Below are 23471 nucleotides of genomic sequence, written 5' to 3' on the forward strand. Positions count from 1 at the left end.
TCTTATGGTAGTGAATGGTAGTGAAGTCTTAAATTAGATACTCATATGACATTTTCCAGTAAATTCTAAGAGCCCAGTGTTATTTTATTCAAAATACATTACCTTTGAGTGAATTAAAGATCTTTTAAAATCTACATAATACAAAAACTTCAGAAAAGTGGAAAAATAAGGTTAGGGATAAAACACGTTGTTTAAAATTCCAAGGTTTCTGATATTCAAAGCACAGTGGAAATGAAATGGGACAGTCCAATTTTTAAATGTCTAGCTTACATCCTAAAAGTTTATTTATGCCTTGGGGCAACTGGGTGGCTTAGTCAGCTGAGGGACCATCTTTGGCTCAGGTTGTGATCTCAAGGTTCCTGAGTTTGAGCCCCACATTGGGCTAGCAGTTGTGCAAGCTGCTGTCAGTGCAGAGCCCGCTTTGGAACCTCTGTTCCCCCATCTCTCTCTCTGTTCCTCCCCTGCTCTATCTCTCTCTCAAAAATAAATAAACATTAAAAGAAAAAAAATTAAAAGTTTACTTATCCTCCAGTTTTTTTCATCCTCCAGTCAAAAGACAATTGCTCTTCTGTGTGGCCTGAGAAACTGTCAAATGGTCAAGCTCTAGTAGCATAATGGAGGTATGATTTTGTCACTGTGATATTACATGAATAACACATAGAAAGCAGATAGCTTGGAAATAGGGGGATTCTACTGTATATCGCAATTTAGCAACAGTTAGATGTGATTAAATAAAAATAGTACTTTCTAATTCTCATACATATTTTGTAAAATGCTTAACTATTTCCTTGACAATAAACTAAGACTTAAGGAAAGATAGGTCAGGTTAATGAGAAAGGAATGTTTAAGTATTACCTAGGAGTGTAGTAACTGGTGAGGACTCTGGGCGCCGCTGTTCACCAGTCTGAGAGAGAGAGGCAGCATGCGCGCGCGCGCGCGCGCGCACACACTCACACATCCCCAAAGGGAAAAAAATTAAAAAGCGTCTTAGAACCTCCATCACCGCCAGATTGAAAACAACCTCCCTGAAGCTTCCTTGACCCTACTTCTGGACCACTTTCCGCTCTGAAATCTCCTGAAAATTCAGTTAATTTGGGCTTAGAAGAACAGAGAAACAATACCGTTGGTACCAGACTGGGAGAAAACTACGAAAGGAGAGAGCAATGGTGATTCCGGGGAAGCAGCCCAGCTGCAGTGAACTGTTTCTGCTGTGCCTTTTTCTGGGGCTGTTGTTGGAAGCTTGGGCCGGGAAGATCCAATACATCGTGCCAGAAGAGACAGACAAAGCATTCTTTGTGGGCAACATCGCCAAAGACCTGGGGTTACAACCTCAGGAGCTCACGGAGCACAGAGTTCGCATCATCTCCAGAGGTAGGACGCAGCTTTTTGCTCTGAATCATCGAAGTGGCAGCTTGGTCACAGCGGGCAGGATAGACCGGGAGGAGCTCTGTGCTCAGAGTGTGCGGTGTCTGGTGAGTTTTAACATCTTGGTAGAGGATAAAATGAAGCTTTACCCTGTTGAAGTGGAAATAATTGATATTAATGACAACACTCCCCAATTTCAGTTAGAGGAAGTAGAATTTAAAATGAATGAAATAACTACTCCAGGTACCAGGATCCCTCTGCCTTTTGGGCAAGACCTTGATGTTGGTATGAATTCACTGCAGAACTACCAGCTAAGCTCCAACCCTCATTTCTCCCTGGATGTTCAGCAGGGATCTGATGGATCCCGATACCCAGAGATGGTGCTACAGAGTCCCCTGGATAGGGAAGAAGAAGCTGTGCACCACCTCGTCCTCACCGCCTCTGATGGGGGCAACCCAGTCCGTTCAGGAACCCTCCGCATTCATGTTCAGGTGGTAGATGCAAATGACAACCCTCCAGCATTTACTCAAACACAGTACCACATGAGTGTCCCGGAAAATGTGCCACTGGGCACTCGGCTGCTTACGGTAAAAGCTACTGACCCAGATGAAGGAGCCAATGGGGAAGTAACATACTCATTTCACAATATAGACCAGAAAATAGCCCAGATATTTCAATTGGATTCTGACACAGGAGAAATATCAAATAAAGAATCCCTGGATTTTGAAGAATACAAAATTTATCCAATGGAAATTCAAGCTCAGGATGGTGCAGGCCTCATGGCCAGAGCTAAGGTGCTAGTCAAAGTTCTGGATATAAATGATAATGCCCCAGAGGTAACCATGACATCTGTCACCACTGCAGTCCCAGAAAACTTTCCTCCTGGAACTATCATTGCTCTTATCAGTGTGCATGACCAAGACTCTGGAGACAATGGTGACACTACATGTTCCATTCCTGAAAATCTACCCTTTAAATTAGAAAAGTTAGATGATAATTATTACCATTTAGTGACAGAAAGAACACTGGACAGAGAAATTACCTCCAGGTACAACATCACAGTAACAGCAACAGATAAGGGAATTCCAACTCTATCTACGGAAACCCACATTTCACTGAAAGTGACAGATATCAACGACAACCCCCCTTGTTTTCCCCAGGATTCCTACTCTATCTTCATTCCGGAAAACAATCCCAGAGGTGCCTCCATCGTCTCCTTGACAGCTCAGGATGCTGACACCAATGAGAATGCACTAGTCACTTACTCCTTGGCAGAGGACACCATTCAGGGGGCGCCTCTATCCTCCTACATTTCCATCAACTCAGACACTGGCATTTTATATGCCCTGCGATCCTTCGATTATGAACAGTTCCGGGACCTTCATCTGAGAGTGATGGCCTATGACAACGGGGATCCCCGACTCAGCAGCAATGTGTCGCTGAGCCTGTTTGTGCTGGACCAGAACGACAATACGCCAGAAATCCTGTACCCAGCGCTCCCCACCGACGGTTCCACAGGCGTGGAGCTGGCGCCCCGATCCGCAGAGCCCGGATACCTGGTGACTAAGGTGGTGGCAGTGGACAGAGACTCTGGCCAGAACGCCTGGCTGTCCTACCGTCTACTCAAGGCCAGCGAGCCAGGGCTCTTCACGGTGGGGCTGCACACGGGCGAGGTGCGCACTGCACGGGCCCTGCTGGACAGAGATGCGCTCAAGCAGAGCCTGGTGGTGGCTGTGCAAGACCACGGCCAACCCCCTCTCTCGGCCACCGTCACGCTCACCGTGGCCGTAGCTGACAACATCCCAGATGTCCTGGCAGACCTGGGCAGTCTCGAGCCCTCAGCGGACCCTGACTCCTCAGGCCTCACGCTGTACCTGGTGGTGGCGGTGGCTGCAGTCTCCTGCATCTTTCTGGCCTTTGTGATCGTGCTGCTGGGACTCAGGCTGAGGCGCTGGCACTCGTCCCGTCTGCTCCAGGCTGCGGGGGTTGGATTGGCTGACGTGCCAGCCTCGCACTTTGTGGGCGTGGACGGGGTGGGGGCTTTCCTGCAGACCTATTCCCAGGAGGTCTCCCTCAGGGCAGACGCCCGGGAGAGTCACGTGATCTTCCCCCAGCCCAATTATGCCGACACGCTCCTCAGCCAGGAGAGCTGTGGGAAAAGCGAGCCTCTGCTGATAACTCAGGATTTACTTGAAGGCAAAAAGGAAGCATTTTCTCAGGTAAACGTTTTGTAAATTTATTTAGGTAAAAATAATTACAGAGTTTACTTACCTTTCACTTTTTACTACTAACAGTTCTATTTCCCGCATAGCTTTGTAGATTTCTGTTTACAAATTCTGGGAAATTATCATTGTGTGTTTATATCCAGGTATAATTATAATTGCTATTTCATTGAAAAGGAAACTGTAAATTAACTCTAATGTAGGTGATTGAGATGAGTATTGTGTGAGATGCTATGTTGGTTGTGGAAAGAGCACTGCATCAGAAACAAGAAGATCTGACTTTTAATATTTTCTTGCTTTCCTCTGGCCAAATAATCTTATTTTTCTGAGTTTACCATTCTCTTACCTGGCAAGGATAGGGTTTAACTATAAAAGATCCATCAATATTTATGTGACTAATAGTGTTTTCAAATTTTTCTCAGTTACAAATACTAATTTGTCCCTAAATTTAATATAGATGTTGTCTGTCAACGTGCTATTTTATTTGGGGACGTTTGAAGAGGTAAAGATTGTCTAAAGTAATATTTTTATCTGTGTTAGGATTAAATTATACAAATCTATGTAAGTTGTAAATTTTTGTTGAATATCTTAGCCCTTTGCATAGTCTGTTATTTTTAGATATTTTATGCATGCTGAAGAATACACTAGATGTTTAAGTAACTTATGAGGTAATAAAGTGAACGATGGAAAATTTACTGTGCAACTTGAGAAACAGTTTCAGAGCCTCCTATCTTGTATATTATGCCCATAATGGAAACAACTGACACAAACTAAGAATATATTTCATTTTAATGTGTGTGTTAACTCTTTACAGGAAATGTATCATAGATGAGTAAGTCCATCCTTTGATATACTTACTCTGCTCCAGTAAATTAAAGAGATATACCAAATATAAAAAGAAGAAAGCCAAAGCATGGTAAGGCACAAATAAAAGATAAATATATTAATGGACCAAAGATGGAAAAGGAAGTGGTGAGCCAGGCTGAAGCTGTGGAAATTCTAGGCTTGGCTTAGATGCAGACATTGAAGGTCAACAGGTTGTTCCAGCACTATAACAGGAACAAAGTGCTTTGGGCTAAACAAGGGACCTGAGCCGCACATACTACTTGAATCTAAAATAAGCAGTTCAGCCCCTGAGCTAGTTCAAATTGGCTGCCTGCCAATTCCAGTGGTGACAACTTTTTGCAACCTGCAGACCAAGGGAGAGAGGTAGATCCAGATGCTGGCTTCAGAAAATGAACACTGAATTTCTTAGACTTGAGTTGTAATATTCATAGTATTACAGCTGCACACCACTAAAAGACCTACTTATGGCCTGGGACCTGGGATAGAATAATTTCAAAACCATTTGAGACAAATCCCTGAACCCAGGAGGGAGGGAGAATGGGAGAGAAAGTAGAAGAAAAAGACCAATTAAAAAAAAAACTCTTCTGGGGCACCTGGGTGGTTAGTCAATTGAGTGTCTCACTTCAGCTCAGGTCATGATCTCATGGTTGTTCAGTTAGAGCCCCGCTTTGGGGCTTGGGGGCTTGCTGATGTCAGCACAGAACTGACAGGAATCCTCTGTCCCCCCCTCTCTCTGCCCCTCCCCTACTCATGCTCTCTTTCAAAAATAAAGTAAAATAAAATAAAATACTCTTCCACTTAAAATAAATGTACAAACCAAAATGTTGAAACACATTGTCTTCTAGAGTTATTGTTGCTAATGAGATACTTTCAACAAATTGTCATTTTTAAGGTATCTCCATTTTCTCTCTGAAGGCTTTAAAAATTTTTCTCTGATTCTTGTTGTATGTCTAAGTGGTGATTTTTATTTTTATTATCTGTTTGGAGTATACTTTCTATTAATAATATAAGTTATTTCAATTCTGGATTTTCTCAGCTCCTATTAATGAAAAATTTTGCTTCTATGTGTATCTTACAATTTTATTTATTATACCTCAATAAAGCTGGAAAAATTACAAAGCAAACATTTAAAAATAGTAAAAGGGAACAAAAAAAGTTTGGACATTTAAATCTATACTCCTATATTACTCTTGGATTTAAGAAAATCACAATGGAAATAAGAACTACTGTAGAAAGGAACAAAAATTAAAATATTATTTAAAATTGTGGAATACAGCTAAAAGAGTATTTAGGGGTAAATTTATTGACAAATACAATAACTAAAAGTTAAACAAAACAAATTATTTAAAATAAGTGAATTTAGCAAGCCACTCAAGAAACAAGGCAAAAAAACCCACATTATATCAGCATAAACTTAAAGAAACTAATAGGAAAAATAACCAAGGTAAGAGTATAAATTATTGATATGCAAACAAGGAAGAATGCTAATGAAAAAGCAATAGAGGGGCGCCTGGGTGGCTCAGTCAGTTGAGCATACGACTTCAGCTCAGGTCATGATCTCACAGCTCATGAGTTTGAGCCCTGCTTTGTCAGGCTCTGTGCAGTCAGCTCAGAGCCTGGAGCCTGCTTAGGATTCTGTGTTTCCCTCTTTCTCTGCCCCTCCACTGCTTGTGTTCTGTCTCTCTCTCTCAAAAAAAAAATAAACAAACATTAAATTTTTTTTTAACAATAGAAGCAGACAGTAAAAGTCATACTGAAACTGGTGGGAAGAAATTAAAATTCTGTCAAGTCCAATGGTGGGACTAATATACAGTAGGCAGATGTCATGGCTAAAATTCTTTTTAAAGATTTTAAAAGAAAACCCCAAATTCTGATTAAAAACAAAGTCTTGGAAAAGGATAAAGAAAAGCAAGAGAAACTGGGGAAAAAATAAAACAACTTGATAAAAAGCAAGAAGAATGAGTGGGAAATAATATACAGAGTAAAACTAGATATTGTCAAAGACAAAGAACAGATAATCTTTAGAGAGCTACAATAAGGGATGTTGAACAATTATTTAATGAGACTTGAAAGCATCAAAACAATGTTGATGAAAATATTTTTAAAAACCTAAGAAAAAGTGGAGGCCCTACTAGAAAACAAGGTGAGTTGATATCAATTGTTCGCAATTTTTTCCATTCTCAGAGGAATGGGTAAAAGTAAAATTGGGGGCACCTGGATGGCTCAGTTGGTTGAGCATCCAACTCTTGATTTCAGCTCTGGTCATGATCCCAAGGTCATAGGATCCAGCCCTGAGTTGGGCTCTGCCCTGAGTGTGGAGCCTGTTTGGGATTCATTCTCTCTCTCTCTCTCTCCCTTCCCCTCTGTCCCTCTCCCCAGCTCTGTCTCAAAAAAAAAAAAAAAGTAAAAATGGTAAAAGTTCAACACGGAAGAAACACCCAAAGGCAAACAGACTGAAGTGATACAGAAGTGGGCAATCTCACTTAAGAATGTTGATTTAGAAGCACCTGACTGGCTCAGTTGGAAGAGCATGTGAATCTTGATTTTGATGTCTTGATTTTGAACCCCACAATGGGTATAGAGATTACTTAAAAAATATATTTTTTAAAAAGAACGTTGATTCAAAATCTTAATTAAGATATTATCAAACCCTACCTACTATATATTTAAAAGCTTTGTTTATAGCTTATGACTTAGGGTTTATTTCAGGAATGCAAGGATATTCCAATATAAGAAAATCTAATAAGGCAAAACTCCATATTAAGAGATCAAAGATAAAAAGCCATACATTCATTTAAATAGAGACATAATAAAGCTCTTGAGAATATTCAGCATGTGATTAAAATCTTAGAAAACTAGGAATTGAAGAAAATATCCTTAACTTGAAGAATACCTATCAAAAACTTACAGAACCACCCAAGCAATCTACAGATTCAATGCAATCCCTATCAAAACCCCAATGACTTGTTTTGCAGAAATAGAAAAAAGCCCATTCTAAAATTCATACAAAGTAGCAAGAAACTTCAAATAACCAAAACAATCTTGAACAAGAAGAACAAAGAACAAACCTCCTTCAATTTCCTTAATGTTCCATTCTTGCTCTCACCTCCAAGCATTGGTACTGAGGTTCTAGAACACCACTCCAGCCTCTTCTTGACCCATTCCTACCCTTTAGGAGTCATCTTCAATAGTGTCTTGGAAAAGTATTGACCCACCCTTCTCATTGCCTAGTGGTCCCCACCTTTGTATCAGTTAGCATATTGTATTGAAATACTCTGTTTACTTTCCTGTGTCCTCTCCTATCCTGTAAGCTACCTGAGAACAAGAACTGTGTTCATCACATTCACCATTTCTTTCTCCAGCATCAATCAGGCATTGGTGTCAGGTATACAGTAGTGTCTGATAATTTTTAAAATACAGATGTTGAAGTTAAATCCTAAGCCATGAAGCACAGAAATCCAAAATGTATAGCCTTAGAAGATAAATTAGCTAATGTTCTAAAGTTGATCTTATTGCCTTTGAATATAAAGTAAGTTGAAGATATTTGGAGCAAGGGTAGTGGCAGCCTTGATTAATGCCTTTAGTGTTCACTAGGCATACTTTCCTACCAACTACTACCAAGGTCACATTTGTTTACACATTCTTATTAATCCTGAGAAAAAGATTCCTGACTTGAAAGAGCTACTTCTAAGGTATGGTAAAACTCTTAAGATTCTTCAAAGCAACTTGAAAGTCACAAAGCTAACAAGCAAGAAATGACTTGGGTTTGCCTAAAAGGGTGCAGAAATTACTTAGGCCTCTGAGCGTCGCTGTTGACCACCTAAGAAGTAAAAGGCTGCAACACATCCAGTCCAACATTCCGGCTCCCACAACAAAAGGACTGGGTATTTGGCCCCCAAGCTTCCGGGCGGAAAAAAAAAAAATGCAGCAGACCAAATTTCTCTCTGCAGTGACCTGGGTCCTGTGAATGCTGATCCCCACAGACCCTGAGGAATACAGAGGAATAACACTGGATGCTGGAAGTTGCCTGGGAGAAAAGATTGCAGCAGAAGAAATGGCGGCTCTGCAAAAGTTATCACAACGCGGAAGGCTTGATCGGCTGTATTTTCTTTTGGTGGTTTTGTGGGAGGCCGGAGCTGGACAGATGCACTATTCTGTGCCAGAAGAGATTGACAAAGGCTCCTTCGTGGGCGACATCGCCAAGGACCTGGGGCTGGAGCCCCTGACACTGGCAGAGCGTGGAGTGCGCATCGTCTCCAGAGGTAGGACGCAGCTCTTTGCTCTGAACCCGCGAAGCGGCAGTTTGGTTACCGCAGGCAGGATAGACCGAGAGGCGCTCTGTGCTCAGAGCGCGCAGTGCCTGGTGAATTTTAACATACTCCTGGAAGACAAATTTAATATTTATTCAGTAGAAGTGGAAATAACAGATATTAACGATAATGCCCCTCGCTTTGGAGTAGATGAACTAGAGCTAAAAATCAGTGAAACCACTACGCCAGGATTCCGAATTCCTCTAAAGAGTGCACACGATGCAGACGTAGGAGAAAACACCCTTCAGAAGTACGAACTGAACCCAAATGACCACTTTTCCCTGGTTGTGCGAAGCGGAGTGGATGGGAACAAGTACCCTGAGCTGGTTCTGGAGCTCGCCCTGGACCGCGAAGAGAAGGCTGTTCACCACCTCGTCCTTGTGGCTTTGGATGGGGGCAGCCCGGTCCTATCTGGCACCTCCCGCATCCACGTGACTGTCCTGGATGTGAACGACAACGCACCTATATTTACACAGCCTGAGTACCGTGTAAGTGTTCCTGAGAGTATGCCCGTGGGTACCCGGATACTCACAGTCACCGCCACTGACACAGATGAGGGATACAATGCCCAAGTAGCATATTTTCAAGAGAAAAATCCTGGAGAAACCTCAGAGATATTTGAGCTTGAGTCGACCTCTGGAGATATAACAATCATACAGAGTCTAGATTATGAAGATGCCAAAATCCATGAAATTGATATTGAAGCTCAGGATGGTCCGGGCCTTCTGACCAGAACAAAGGTTATTGTGACTGTTCTGGATGTGAATGACAATGCCCCAGAATTTTACATGACATCTTCTACCAGTTCAATTCCTGAAGGCTCTCCTCCAGGAACCATAATTGCACTTTTTAATGTACATGACAGAGACTCTGGGCAGAATGCATTTATCACATGCTCACTCCCAGAGAACCTTCCTTTCAAGTTAGAAAGATCAGTGGACAATTACCACCGACTGGTTACAACCAGAGCCCTTGACAGGGAACAGTTTTCCTCTTACAACGTCACTGTGACTGCTAAAGATGGAGGAAAACCATCTCTGTCCACGGATGCTTACATTACGCTGCAGGTGGCAGACATTAATGACAACCCACCCACCTTCCCTCACATGTCCTACTCTGCCTACATTCCTGAAAACAATCCCAGGGGTGCTTCCATCATTTCTGTGGTGGCCCATGACCCTGACAGTGATGATAATGCCCATGTAACTTATTCTTTGACTGAAGACACTCTTCAGGATGCACCCCTGTCCTCTTACATCTCCATCAACTCTGACACTGGCATCCTTTATGCATTGCGTTCCTTTGACTATGAGCAGTTCCAGGATTTGCACCTGAGGTTGACTGCATGGGACAATGGGAACCCGCCCCTCAGCAGCAACGTGTCACTGAGTATATTCGTGCTGGACCAGAATGACAACGCACCAGAAATCCTGTACCCCGCCCTCCCCACCGACGGTTCCACAGGCGTAGAGCTGGCGCCCCGATCCGCAGAGCCCGGATACCTGGTGACCAAGGTGGTGGCGGTGGACAGAGACTCTGGCCAGAACGCCTGGCTGTCCTACCGTCTGCTCAAGGCCAGCGAGCCAGGGCTTTTTACGGTGGGGCTGCACACGGGCGAGGTGCGCACTGCACGGGCCCTGCTGGACAGAGATGCGCTCAAGCAGAGCCTGGTGGTGGTGGTGCAGGACCATGGCCAGCCCCCTCTCTCGGCCACCGTCACGCTCACAGTGGCCGTAGCCGACAACATCCCAGACGTCCTGGCCGATCTGGGCAGCACCAGGACCCCCGCCGACCCAAATGATTCTGACCTCACACTGTACCTGGTAGTGGCGGTGGCCGCAGTCTCCTGCGTCTTCCTCGCCTTTGTCATCGTACTGCTGGGACTCAGGTTGAGGCGCTGGCACTCATCCCGTCTGCTCCAGGCTTCAGGAGGCGGGCTGGTGGGCGTGCCCGCCTCTCACTTTGTGGGCGTGGACGGGGTGCGGGCTTTCCTGCAGACCTATTCCCACCAGGTCTCCCTCACCGCGGACTCCGGGGAGAGTCACGTGATCTTCCCCCAGCCCAACTATGCCGACATGCTCCTCAGCCAGGAGAGCTGTGAGAAAAACGATTTTCTATCATTACCTCAGTCTTTACTTGAAGACAAAGGAGAAGAAACATCCAAGGTAAACTCCCTTCACGGTATACTTATGAGACATTGCTAAAATAAATAGATATGTTTATTTACTCCGCTGCCTCCATTGTTTACCACATGTTTTCTGTTTTGCATATTTAGTTGTGAATATATCCCTTTTAAGGACATGAGTCCTGGTGAATTATTTCTCAGTAGTTCTAAGTGTTTACACCTTGTACGGGGGAAGAGGAGGCTAGAATCATTGTATCATGAATTTAAATCAGGAGTTAGTATTGGGTGAATATTATATTTAGGTTATCAAAGAGCATTGCATTAGGAAATGGTGTATCTGGTTTCTCATACTTTCTTTCTCCTCTCTGGGCAAATCTTCTTGTCTACCTGGATCAATAATTCTTTCTCTATTAAAAATATGAAGATTGAGGGGCGGCTGGCTGGCTCAGTCAGCAAAGCATGCTACTCTTGATCTTGGGGTGGGGAGTTTGAGCTCCATATGGTGGTAGAGTTTATTTTAAAAAAAAAAGGAAGTCTGAATTTTATGTTTACTCAAGTGCTTTAAAATTCAAGGGTTTTGTTTTATATTTTAACCTATGAATAATGAAACACTTTAGTTGTCTAATGCCTTCACTCAGTTGTAATATTTTTCCTTCAGTTTGACAGTGAGTTTCTTCATTTTATTTGATTCATATGACCTTCCCTATTTAAAATATGGAAATTTAGAAATATATATGTTCACTGTGTCTTAGGAAAGTATGTCATGGTATCTCCACGTAATTAAAAATCCCACTGACTTTTAAAGTAGCTCTGTGTTGGGGTGCCTGGGTAGCTCAGTCAGTTAAGTGTCTGACTTTGGCTCAGGCCATGATCTCACGGTTCATAGGTTCGAGCCCTGCAATGGGCTCTGTGCTGACAGCTCAAAGCCTGGAACCTGCTTCAGATTCTGTGTCTCCCTCTCTCTCTGCCCCTCCCCAACTCACCCTCTGTCTCTCAAAAATGAATAAATGTTTAAAAAAAGTATTTAAAGTAGCTCTGTGTTGGTTGATGAAGTGATTGAATTCTTGTTTGCTCTATAATAAATGGGTAGTGCAATAGTAAACACATTTCTCTTTGATATTTTTATTTTCTCATATCTGGAAACCATATTTACTTTTTATCTTTAAAAATAATATGTCCTCAAGGGATTCAGAGGCTATATCAAATAATAGCCCTTAAAGATCCTTCTTATATCTCTTTTCTCAAAGATTCCTTCTCAGAACAACTGTTAAAAATATTTCCAATCCTTCACCTAACTTCAGTCTCCCTCACAACCACTGTCTTCCTTCCTCATTTCTCTTTCTATGTTGGCTTTTAGTGTTTCAGTTATGTTTTTAATAATGAAGGACAGGGGCGCCTGGGTGGCTTGGTCGGTTAAGCGTCTGACTTCGGCTCAGGTCATGATCTCACGGTCCGTGAGTTCGAGCCCCGCGTCGGGCTCTGGGCTGACAGCTCAGAGCCTGGAGCCTGTTTCAGATTCTGTGTCTCCCTCTCTCTCTGCCCCTCCCCAACTCACCCTCTGTCTCTCAAAAATGAATAAATGTTTAAAAAAAGTATTTAAAGTAGCTCTGTGTTGGTTGATGAAGTGATTGAATTCTTGTTTGCTCTATAATAAATGGGTAGTGCAATAGTAAACACATTTCTCTTTGATATTTTTATTTTCTCATATCTGGAAACCATATTTACTTTTTATCTTTAAAAATAATATGTCCTCAAGGGATTCAGAGGCTATATCAAATAATAGCCCTTAAAGATCCTTCTTATATATCTCTTTTCTCAAAGATTCCTTCTCAGAACAACTGTTAAAAATATTTCCAATCCTTCACCTAACTTCAGTCTCCCTCACAACCACTGTCTTCCTTCCTCATTTCTCTTTCTATGTTGGCTTTTAGTGTTTCAGTTATGTTTTTAATAATGAAGGACAGGGGCGCCTGGGTGGCTTGGTCGATTAAGCGTCTGACTTCGGCTCAGGTCATGATCTCACGGTCCGTGAGTTCGAGCCCCGCGTCGGGCTCTGGGCTGACAGCTCAGAGCCTGGAGCCTGTTTCAGATTCTGTGTCTCCCTCTCTCTCTGACCCTCCCTCGTTCATGCTCTGTCTCTCTCTGTCTCAAAAATAAAAATAAAAACTTTAAAAAAAATTTAATAATGAAGAACAAAAAAATACACTAATATTCTATGTAACTGGGATCACTTTAAATTGTGATTTGGAAGCAATCATATACTGAGTATTGTATTTGATGGTATTATCATATTTCAAGGTGCTGTGATTTTTTATTATATTTTAGGGCATTTGAGGAGAGTTTATCTGAGTCAATGCAGTCTCTTGTGTTTATTACTATTACATAATTCTCTATGAGCTAAAACTGGAACTCACTGTGGAATAATACATCATAACATCTTTACTTCTAAGTAATAAAGTTTAAACTGAGGAAAATTAAAGACAAAGTTTCTTTTAGTGTGTATAGTATCTTTTCACAAGAATAAATGCCTTATGGATAAGTTTATAACACTGCATAATTGAAATGACAAATATATTTCTATTTCTGTGTTTGGAGAGGAAAACAAATACAGAGAAAAGGTTTCTGGAACATAAAACAAAAGTTTATCTCTACTAGTTTCAGTTTTGGTGTTTAAAAACCACCTTTACTCTAGATTTAGACAAAGTGAACTACTTCCAGTACTCTGAAGTTGTGTGATTTCTCTCTCACATCTAGAAATTGCCATACTGTTGTCTCTCATATCCAGGCCTTTTCCCTGATCCACTTTTCTCATGTTTCTTGGGAAAGCCTTTGCTAACCTCCAGGGCCAGGTTGGACGCCCTCCCATTACCTTTGGTTTCTTCCATTATGGTAATTATCTCAGTGCACTGGAATTCCTTGTTTGATTTTATATCTACCTAGCTTTGGGGAGGAAGTGGTTATGTTCATATCATTTACCTTGAATCCTCACATATTGTCTAACACCCAATTATGTTTAATGAATGGGTTCAATTACAGATATTGAAACTAAGATGTCAGGCTATCAAGGACAAACTTTAATGAGTATAACCTATAAATATAGCTGATATTTCTATGTGGTTTTTAAACTTTGAACATTTCAAAACAGTAACTCCAGCATGTTTGAAGCAATATTAGTGGTCTTAAGGTTAGAGCATGGCTTCCTAAGGAACATACTTTAACATATATCATACTTTAACATATAACAATTGAACTGTGTGAAATAGACACCAATCCCATTACCTCTGATACAGAAGATTTCGGGTGTTGGGAAACTTAAAAATCACTAACTTGGGTTTATCTGAAAGGGTGCAGTAAACCATTAGGCCTCTGAGTGTCGCTGCTGACCACTCAAGGAGGGAAACGGGGCTGGCGAGCTTGTCCACCATTTCCTTGTTCCTAAAAAGCAAAGAACCAGTCAATCAGACTCCAGAAGGTCCGAGCTGCTACAAAGCTCATCCTGTCAGTCAACCAGCTCTGTGACCCATAAAATAGGACCATAAAAGGCTTAGTTCCTTGAAAACAAATAAGATTTGAGTCCGTCGTGGGTAGTTGGAACGGAATTCACAGAAAATAATTCACCAAAGAAGAAATGACTAAATACCTGAGATTCAGACACTGCAGAGGATTGGCCCTGCTGTTTGTGCTTCTGTGGACGCTATGCAAGACTGGATCCGGGCAGATCCACTACTCAGTGCAAGAGGAACTGGACAAAGGTTCCTTTGTGGGCAACATCTCCAAGAACCTGGGATTGGAGCCCTGGGAGCTGGCGGAGCGTGGAGTCCGCATCATCTCTAGAGGTAGGACGCAGCTCTTTGCTCTGAACCCGCGAAGCGGCAGCTTGGTCACCGCAAGCAGGATAGACCGGGAGGAGCTCTGCGCTCAGAGCGCGCTGTGTCTTGTAAAATTTAACGTCCTTGTAGAAGACAAATTGAAAATTTTTGAAGTAGAAATAGAAATTAAAGACATTAATGATAATGCTCCTGATTTTCTAACAGAGAAATTGGAAATAAAAATTGGCGAACTAGCGGCTCCTGGAACTCGATTTCCACTTAAGACTGCATTTGACCCAGATGTGGGCATGAACTCCCTTCAGAACTACCATCTCCGCCCCAATGACTACTTTTCTCTGACTGTGAAGCATGTCTCTGATGGGACCAAGTACCCAGAGCTGGTGTTGGAGAGGGCTCTGGACCGTGAACAAAAGAAAGTTCATCAGCTTGTCCTCATTGCTTCTGATGGTGGGAATCCTGTCCACTCTGGCAACTTGTACATCCAAGTGATAGTTTTGGATGCAAATGACAACCCACCAGTATTTACTCAATCTGAGTATCAATTAAGTATTCAAGAGAACTTGCCAGTGGGTACCACACTGCTCACAGTGAATGCCACTGACCCTGATGAAGGATTCAATGCTCAAGTGTCCTATATTCTAGATAAAATGCCTGGGAAAGTCGCTGAGATTTTTTATCTCAATTCAGTGACTGGAGATATATCAATATTAAAAAGTCTAGATTATGAGGATGCTATGTTCTATGAAATTAAAATTGAAGCACAAGATGGACCTGGTCTCCTTTCAAGAGCTAAGATTTTAGTCACAGTTCTGGATGTGAATGACAATGCCCCAGAAGTAACAATCACTTCTCTTACTGAATCAGTCCCAGAAGAGGCTACTGCTGGAAGAGAAATTGCCCTTATCAATGTGCATGACCGAGATTCTGGGAAAAATGGACAAGTCACAGTTTTTGTCCTGGGAAATGTGCCATTTAATTTAGAAAAATCAATAGACCAGTATTACCGCTTAGTGACAGCCAGATCTCTGGATCGTGAACAGGTGTCTGAATATAACATCACTCTCAGAGCCACAGATGGAGGAAGCCCCCCACTGTCCACGAACATTCATATCACTCTGCATGTTGCAGACATCAATGACAACCCACCTGCTTTCAGTCAGGCCTCGTATTCAGCCTACATTCCCGAAAACAATCCCAGGGGAGCTTCCATCTTCTGTGTGACCGCCCAGGATCCCGACAGCATCCAGAACGCCCACATCACTTTCGCACTGACTGAGGATACCATCCAGGGGGCGCCTCTATCCACTTATGTCTCCATCAATTCCGACACCGGTGTCCTGTATGCTCTCCGTTCCTTTGACTACGAGCAGGTTAGAGACCTGCAGCTATTAGTGACAGCCAGTGACAGTGGGAACCCACCCCTCAGCAGCAATGTGTCACTGAGCATATTCGTGCTGGACCAGAATGACAATGCTCCAGAAATCCTGTATCCCGCTCTCCCCACTGATGGTTCCACAGGCGTGGAGCTGGCGCCCCGATCAGCAGAGCCCGGATACCTGGTGACCAAGGTGGTGGCGGTGGACAGAGACTCTGGCCAGAACGCCTGGCTGTCCTACCGTCTACTCAAGGCCAGCGAGCCAGGGCTCTTCACGGTGGGGCTGCACACGGGAGAGGTGCGCACTGCACGGGCCCTGCTGGACAGAGATGCGCTCAAGCAAAACCTAGTGGTGGCTGTGCAAGACCACGGCCAACCCCCTCTCTCGGCCACCGTCACGCTCACCGTGGCTGTAGCTGACAACATCCCAGACGTCCTGGCTGATCTGGGCAGCATCAGGACCGCCGCCGACCCAGACGATTCTGACCTCACACTGTACCTGGTGGTGGCGGTGGCTGCAGTCTCCTGCATCTTTCTGGCCTTTGTGATCCTGCTGCTGGGACTCAGGCTGAGGCGCTGGCGCTCGTCCCGTCTGCTCCAGGCTGCGGGGGTTGGATTGGCTGGCGTGCCCGCCACGCACTTTGTGGGTGTGGATGGGGTGCGCACTTTCCTGCAGACCTATTCCCAGGAGGTCTCCCTCAGGGCGGACTCCCGGGAGAGTCACGTGATCTTCCCGCAGCCCAACTATGCCGACACGCTCCTCAGCGGAGAAAGCTGTGGGAAAAGCGAGTCTTTCCTGGTATCTCAAGATTTACTGGAAACGAAAGGAGACCCCAACCTACTCGAGGTAGGTTTATTTCTTTATTGGAATATTATAAAGAACAGGTATGCCAGTGTGATTTTATAAAGATTTAATATACATTTATTTGAAAATAAAGCAACATGGTAGTCATTAGTTCTGCTGTTTAAATAATTAGTTCCTCTCTTCTTTTGGGCGGTTGGTAGAGCGGATCTTCTTGACCTGGTTATGACCGAGTGGGTCTAGGTAACTAGTTCTGGCCAATATATTGTAAATGAAGGTAATATGTGCTTCTCCCTGGGGAAAGCTCCCGATGGCATTGCAAGAATTTCCAGATCTCTAAGTTATTTTTTGAAATTGTGACTCTTCCTTCTACCTTATTGCTTGAATAACTACACCAAGAAAGAGCCCTGTGGTTGTCCTACATTGATGTGTATACCTGTGATAAATAGACCTTCTTCATCTTAACTTCCTGTGATTTGAAGTTTGTCACTCCAACTACTTAGCTTATCCTGACTGATACAAGTAAAAAATATGAATATTAGATATTTTAGTCTCCAATAAAATGATGCTCAGTTCCTACCAAGCCAGGCCAAACTCTTCATCTCAATGACATAAAAATTGTTGGGTAAAAAATGTACAGATTGGTCAAATGGTTTTACCTGTCCTGTAGTCCTTACTATGTATACCGAAAGTATGTGTGGGTGATTGTGTGCACTCATACTGATTTCAGCCTTTTGCTTGAAGGTGGGAAGGTCAATTGCCTAAATCATTATAAGTCTTGGAGTGGCATGTCTTGTCCTTTGAGAAGGATTTTTTAAAAATGCAAGGAGATATGTCTCAGCCTCAGCAGGAGATTTCCAGACCAGCCACTCCAACAATGGAATAGGAGTCCTACAAGTCTTTTGAGCCAGAAATTGTTGGCCTATTTTGAAATTTATGAAATTATATTCACCCATGAAATCACCTCAGAGAGTCAAACAAAATGAGACCAAATATAATTCATTAGAATTCAAATAAAGGAACCAATATCTCCCTCAATATATTAGAAAGATATATATTCAAGAGTGTGAGACGTGGGGCCTGAGCAAAATAACTGAGAGCAGAGAAAGGTATATTTTCACTCAAACGTGCAATACAGTACAGGAAAAAAGGCCCATAATCTTCAAAATACCTTCTTTAAGGAAAAATCTTTATAATACTAGTATCACTTTCCTCATAAAGAGAAAAATTATTAAATGGATAGTGCCACGGGAACTCTAGATACTCAAAGAGAATTTTCTAAGAATCCTATATAAAACAAAGCCTAAATATTAGATAAATAACATTTATCTAAATATTGTGAAAGTGTACAGATAGTACAAAGGCAGTACAATTTCTATCTACTTGTATAGATAATGAAAAGTCTCAGATATTCCATTTTCACCATACAGGACTTAAACAATTTTTTTAGAAGTTATTTATTTTTGAGAGAGAGAGACACAGAACCCAAGAGGGGGAGGGCAGAGAGAAAGGGAGACACAGTATCAGAAGGAGGCTTCAGGCTCTAAGCTGTCAGCGTAGAGCCCAATGCGGGGCTCGAACTCACGAGCCGTGAGATCATGACCTGAGCGGAAGTCAGATGCTCAACCGACTGAGCTATCCAGGTGCCCCCACCAAAAACTACATTTAAAAGGATGGGCAAGAATTCATTACAACAGAAAGGTGGAGGATTTATGACAAAACGAACAGAAAATATAAAGTCATGGGGTAGAGAAAAAAATGAAAATAACATCTTCGGAAAATAGATAATCATCTGTTTTGACTGGGGTGTAATATGAGTATGGTGGGTGCAAAGCAGTGGAATAAATCACTACATTGGTATATAATTTGGCAGTGCATTTGAAATAAAGGTATTTGCTTTAGTTACCCAATATGAGTTCAGAGATCAAAGGCTAAGTTCCAAAATGAAGTGTCTAAGGATTCTCAATGCCTCTCCAATATTTACTATTGATCAAGTCAAATTCATTGGTATAAATTCAATGGTATAAATGGTATAAATCAGCTGGAGCTGAGTATTGGGATTATGGAGGTTGTATATACATTAATATAGTAAAAAGCACTGATTGCATAAAAATAAGTAAAATAAATCTTTCACAAGATTCAGCTGTATAAAAGCAGGTGTACTAAATTAGTCACTTTAAAATATTAGGCTGTGCTGTGCTGTACTTAATGGGAAGATTACCTATGTTTTAAAAATTTGAGCAATATATTAAAATAAGTCTAGGGTCTTGATTCACTCTTTTTTTTGCAAAGACTGTATCTTTGAAAAGTATTGCTGAGTTGATAACATATTTATGGAGAGAGTTAAAATAAGGGAGGTTATGCATTTTACAAAAATGTAAGGATCATAGTATCTGCTCAAATGTGGGTAAAAAGCCAGTAATTTTTTTGTTACATCCATACTAGTCATGCCAGTGTTTGTAAATACAGTGGAATCATTAAAGATATTTTTGCCCCCAAAACTGAAAAAAAAAATGGTTGTATGCCATGTGAAATTTTTTAATACAAAAAAGAATGTAAAATGATGGCAACACTTATGAAATAATAAAGATAGAAAATATCCAATTTAGAGGAGAAAAATGAGTATTTGGGTTTTTTACACCAAATAAAAAGACAACATACATAAAGAGCTTACCCTTTGAGAGTAAATGGCTCCGCAATATGCAATTCTCCCAGACAACCTCTGAGCGCCGCTGTTGACCGAAGGGAAGAAAGGGGTTCTCAGTTCTGCGTGAAAGTTGGGCCGTGTTTTCCTGCTTTGTCTTGCGCACATCAGAACTCGGAGGCAGCGCCAGTGCACCCACCAGTTCCTAACAAACAAGTCCTACCCTCAAATCACAAAAGTCTAGGTGCTGTCACCTGGGTGACAGCTGGGTGATTTTTTTAAACATCCCAGAGACATCCTGAAAAGAAGCTTCCCGGAGAGTTCAGAAAATGCAAAGAAGCTCCAGAAAAGCCAAATGGATGAAAATTCAGGTACTGTTTCTCTTCCTGCTGTCTTTGTTGTGCGGGACTATCACCCAGCACATCCAGTACACAATTCCAGAGGAGCTGGCTAAAGGCTTGCGAGTGGGGAACGTCGCCAAGGACTTGAAGCTCAGTGTCCAGGAGTTGCCAGCTCGAAAACTGCGGGTTAGTGCAGAGAATTTCTTCAGTGTGAGTGCAGAGAGTGGGGATTTGTTAGTGAACGGTAGGATAGATCGAGAGGAAATTTGTGGGAGGAAATCCGAGTGTGCACTAGAATTTGAAATGGTCGCTGAAAATCCCATGAATGTTTTCCATGTGATTGTTACAATCCAAGATATTAACGACAATGCACCACGTTTCATTGCAAAAGGCATTGACTTGGAGATCTGCGAGTCAGCCTTACCAGGTGTAAAATTCCCTCTGGATTCTGCACAAGATGCAGATGTAGAAAGTAACTCCCTGAAGATATACACTATCAACCCCAATGAACATTTCTCCCTGACAACGAAGGGAAGTCCTGATGGGAGTAAATACCCAGAATTACTGCTGGAAAAACCTCTGGACAGAGAACAGCAGAGTTCCTACCAGTTAATCCTGACTGCCATAGATGGTGGAGACCCTCCGTTAAGTGGAACCACCCAGATCCAGATTCAGGTCACTGATGCCAATGATAATGCTCCATTGTTCAGCCAGGACACATACAGAGTTAACATCCAAGAAAACGTGCCCTGGGGGACTTCTGTGTTGCAAGTGATGGCCACCGACCAGGACCAGGGCGTTAATGCAGAGATTACCTATGCCTTCCTCAATGCCCCAACAAGTACCAGCCTTCTCTTCAATCTCAACCCAAATACTGGTGACATTACAACCAATGGTACATTGGACTTTGAAGAGACCAGTAGATATATGTTGAGTGTAGAGGCCAAGGATGGAGGGGTACACACCGCTCACTGTAATGTTCAGATTGAAATTGTTGATGAGAATGACAATGCCCCAGAGGTCACGTTGATGTCCTTTTCTAACCAGATTCCCGAGGACTCAGACATTGGAACCGTAATAGCTCTCTTTAAAGTGAGAGACCGAGACTCTGGGGAAAATGGACTGGTGAGGTGCTATATTCAGGAAGAAGTTCCCTTCAAATTAGAATCCACCTCCAAGAATTATTACAAGTTGGTGATTGACAATGCCCTAGATAGGGAACAGATGGCAGAGTACAATGTCACCATCACAGCCACTGACGAGGGCAAGCCATCCCTATCCTCCAGTACAGGTGTCACCCTGCATATCAGCGATGTCAACGACAACGCGCCGGTTTTCCACCAGGCCTCCTACGTGGTCCGCGTGATGGAGAACAACCCTCCAGGAGCCTCCATCGCCCAAGTCAGCGCCTCCGACCCCGACCTGGGACCCAACGGCCACGTCTCCTACTCCATCGTGGCCAGCGACCTGGAGCCACGGGCGCTGGCGTCCTACGTGTCCGTGAGCGCGCAGAGCGGCGTGGTGTTCGCGCAGCGCGCCTTCGACCACGAGCAGCTGCGCGCCTTCGAGCTGACGGTGCAGGCCCGCGACCAGGGCTCGCCCGCGCTCAGCGCCAACGTGAGCCTGCGCGTGTTGGTGGGCGACCGCAACGACAACGCGCCTAGGGTGCTGTACCCGGCGCTGGGGCCCGACGGCTCGGCGCTCTTCGACACGGTGCCGCGCGCCGCGCAGCCCGGCTACCTGGTCACCAAGGTGGTGGCGGTGGACGCCGACTCGGGACACAATGCGTGGCTGTCGTACCACGTGCTGCAGGCCAGCGAGCCCGGACTCTTCAGCCTGGGGCTGCGCACGGGCGAGGTGCGCACTGCGCGTGCTTTGGGCGACAGGGACGCGGCCCGCCAGCGCCTGCTGGTCGCCGTGCGGGACGGGGGACAGCCGCCCCTCTCTGCCACCGCCACGCTGCACCTGGTTTTCGCCGACAGCCTCCAAGAAGTACTGCCGGATGTCAGCGACCGCCCGGAGCCCTCTGACCCCCAGGCCGAGCTGCAGTTTTACCTGGTGGTGGCTTTGGCCTTGATCTCGGTGCTCTTCCTCCTTGCGGTGATTCTGGCGGTGGCCCTGCGCCTGCGCCGCTCCCCAAGCCCTGCTGCCTGGGGCTGCTTTCAGTCAGGCCTCCGTTCCAAATCTGGACCTGGGGTTCTCCCCGATTACAGAGAAGGGACTTTGCCTTATTCCTACAATCTGTGCGTTGCCTCACAATCAGCCAAGACAGAGTTTAATTTTTCCAACCCGAAACCAGAAATGACTCCGCCTCAGGATCTTCTTTGTGAAGATCCTTGTATGGATGTATGTGCCCGCAGTGAAGACCCCCAAATCGCTTATGACTCGTCTTTTGCCTCTCACGTGAGTTTCTGCAAACATGCTTTTATTCTCAATTGTGCATAATTCTTTTGTTTATTGTTTTTCATTTTCCTAGTGATGGTAGTGGTAGAAGAGGTTTATTGGATGGGCGGAGACTGGTTCCTTATTTGCCCAATAGTCTTGGCAGTTACATAATTAGTATTTCTCAATCTGTACTGTTGGCAATTTTGTATGATCAAAAAATATTGGTAAGGAGAGCTCGTTCTGGGATGTCACCACCTTTAGTAAGAGTATTGTCCTTTCTTAGTTGATGTGTGATACTGTTTTTTTCAACCTTTATTCTACATAAACGTACTGACAGTCCTTCTTGCTTAAGTTAAAGTCCATCAAATCTATTATAGTTTTTTCATCTTTTTGTTGCAATGTGTATTTTTAATAGAACTTTCCAAGAGTTAAGTTTCTTAGCACTTCTTTGCCTTCTCACATGTGGCAAACAGTGACTTGGATCACTAGTTTCCAGTGAATTTTATTCCCACTCCGTTGTCTCATTCAAAAATAATTTTGGGGGGCACCTGTCTTGCTCAGTTAGTAGAACCTATGACTCTCCATCTAGGGTTTGTGGGTTCAAGCCCCATGCTGGGTGTAGAGATTCTTTAAAAATAAAATCTTTTAAAAAATAACTATCTTGGGGCACCTGGATGGCTCAGTCAGTTAAGCATCCAACTCTTGATTTTGGCTCAGGTCATGATCTCACAGTTCGTGAGTTTGAGCCCTGTGTTGTGCTCTGTAGTGGTAGTGTGGAGCCTGCTTAGGATTCTCTCTCTCCCTCTCTCTGCCCTTCCTTTTTGCTTGCTATGTCTCTCTCAAAAATAAACTTTAAAAAATATATTGAAAAATAACCTTCTTAACCATTATGTAATAACTTATTTTTATACCCTCTACTTTGTTGCTGTTGTGATGAGGAATGTAATGAGCCTTTTTGTGTATAAAGCCTCTTTCTTAATTCTTTTTTTTAGTATAGGTTTCTGAGATGTGAGTCAAAGTTTTTTGAAACACCTCATTTTACCTCTTAGTCCCCAACAATTTGTGAGTTCTTTGAGGATTGTGAAAATTACCTTTAGTATGCTCTCCAAAATTTGATGACTTTAATACTCTGAATAAACAATAGCCTTTCTTGTCTGATAGAATTCATAAGTAACTTCTAGAAGGTAATTATTATGTGAGGAAAAATCTAAAGAACTGGCTACTTG

General features: G+C 43.2%; 1 protein-coding gene across 6 annotated transcripts in view; it reads left to right on the forward strand.

The window, feature by feature from the left end:
• Window positions 1-23471, forward strand: part of LOC122482144 (protocadherin gamma-C4) — a 178103-nt gene that overhangs the window by 9350 nt on the left and 145282 nt on the right. Inside the window, exons 1-2 of one of the 6 annotated variants that reach the window (XM_043579044.1) lie at window positions 510-3164; window positions 16498-16920. The exons of 1 other annotated variant lie outside the window; for it this stretch is intronic. In XM_043579044.1, coding sequence (XP_043434979.1) covers window positions 1164-3164; window positions 16498-16920 — 2424 coding nt within the window. In that variant the 5' untranslated portion in view covers window positions 510-1163. Of the gene's footprint in view, window positions 1-509; window positions 3585-8120; window positions 10909-14316; window positions 16921-19581; window positions 22264-23471 lie in introns of those variants that run through there. 4 more of the 6 variants (XM_043579680.1, XM_043578757.1, XM_043579169.1 and 1 more) reach the window with 4 other exon arrangements.

The sequence above is a fragment of the Prionailurus bengalensis genome, chromosome A1 (assembly GCF_016509475.1).
Source record: "Prionailurus bengalensis isolate Pbe53 chromosome A1, Fcat_Pben_1.1_paternal_pri, whole genome shotgun sequence".
Lineage (NCBI taxonomy): Eukaryota > Metazoa > Chordata > Mammalia > Carnivora > Felidae > Prionailurus > Prionailurus bengalensis.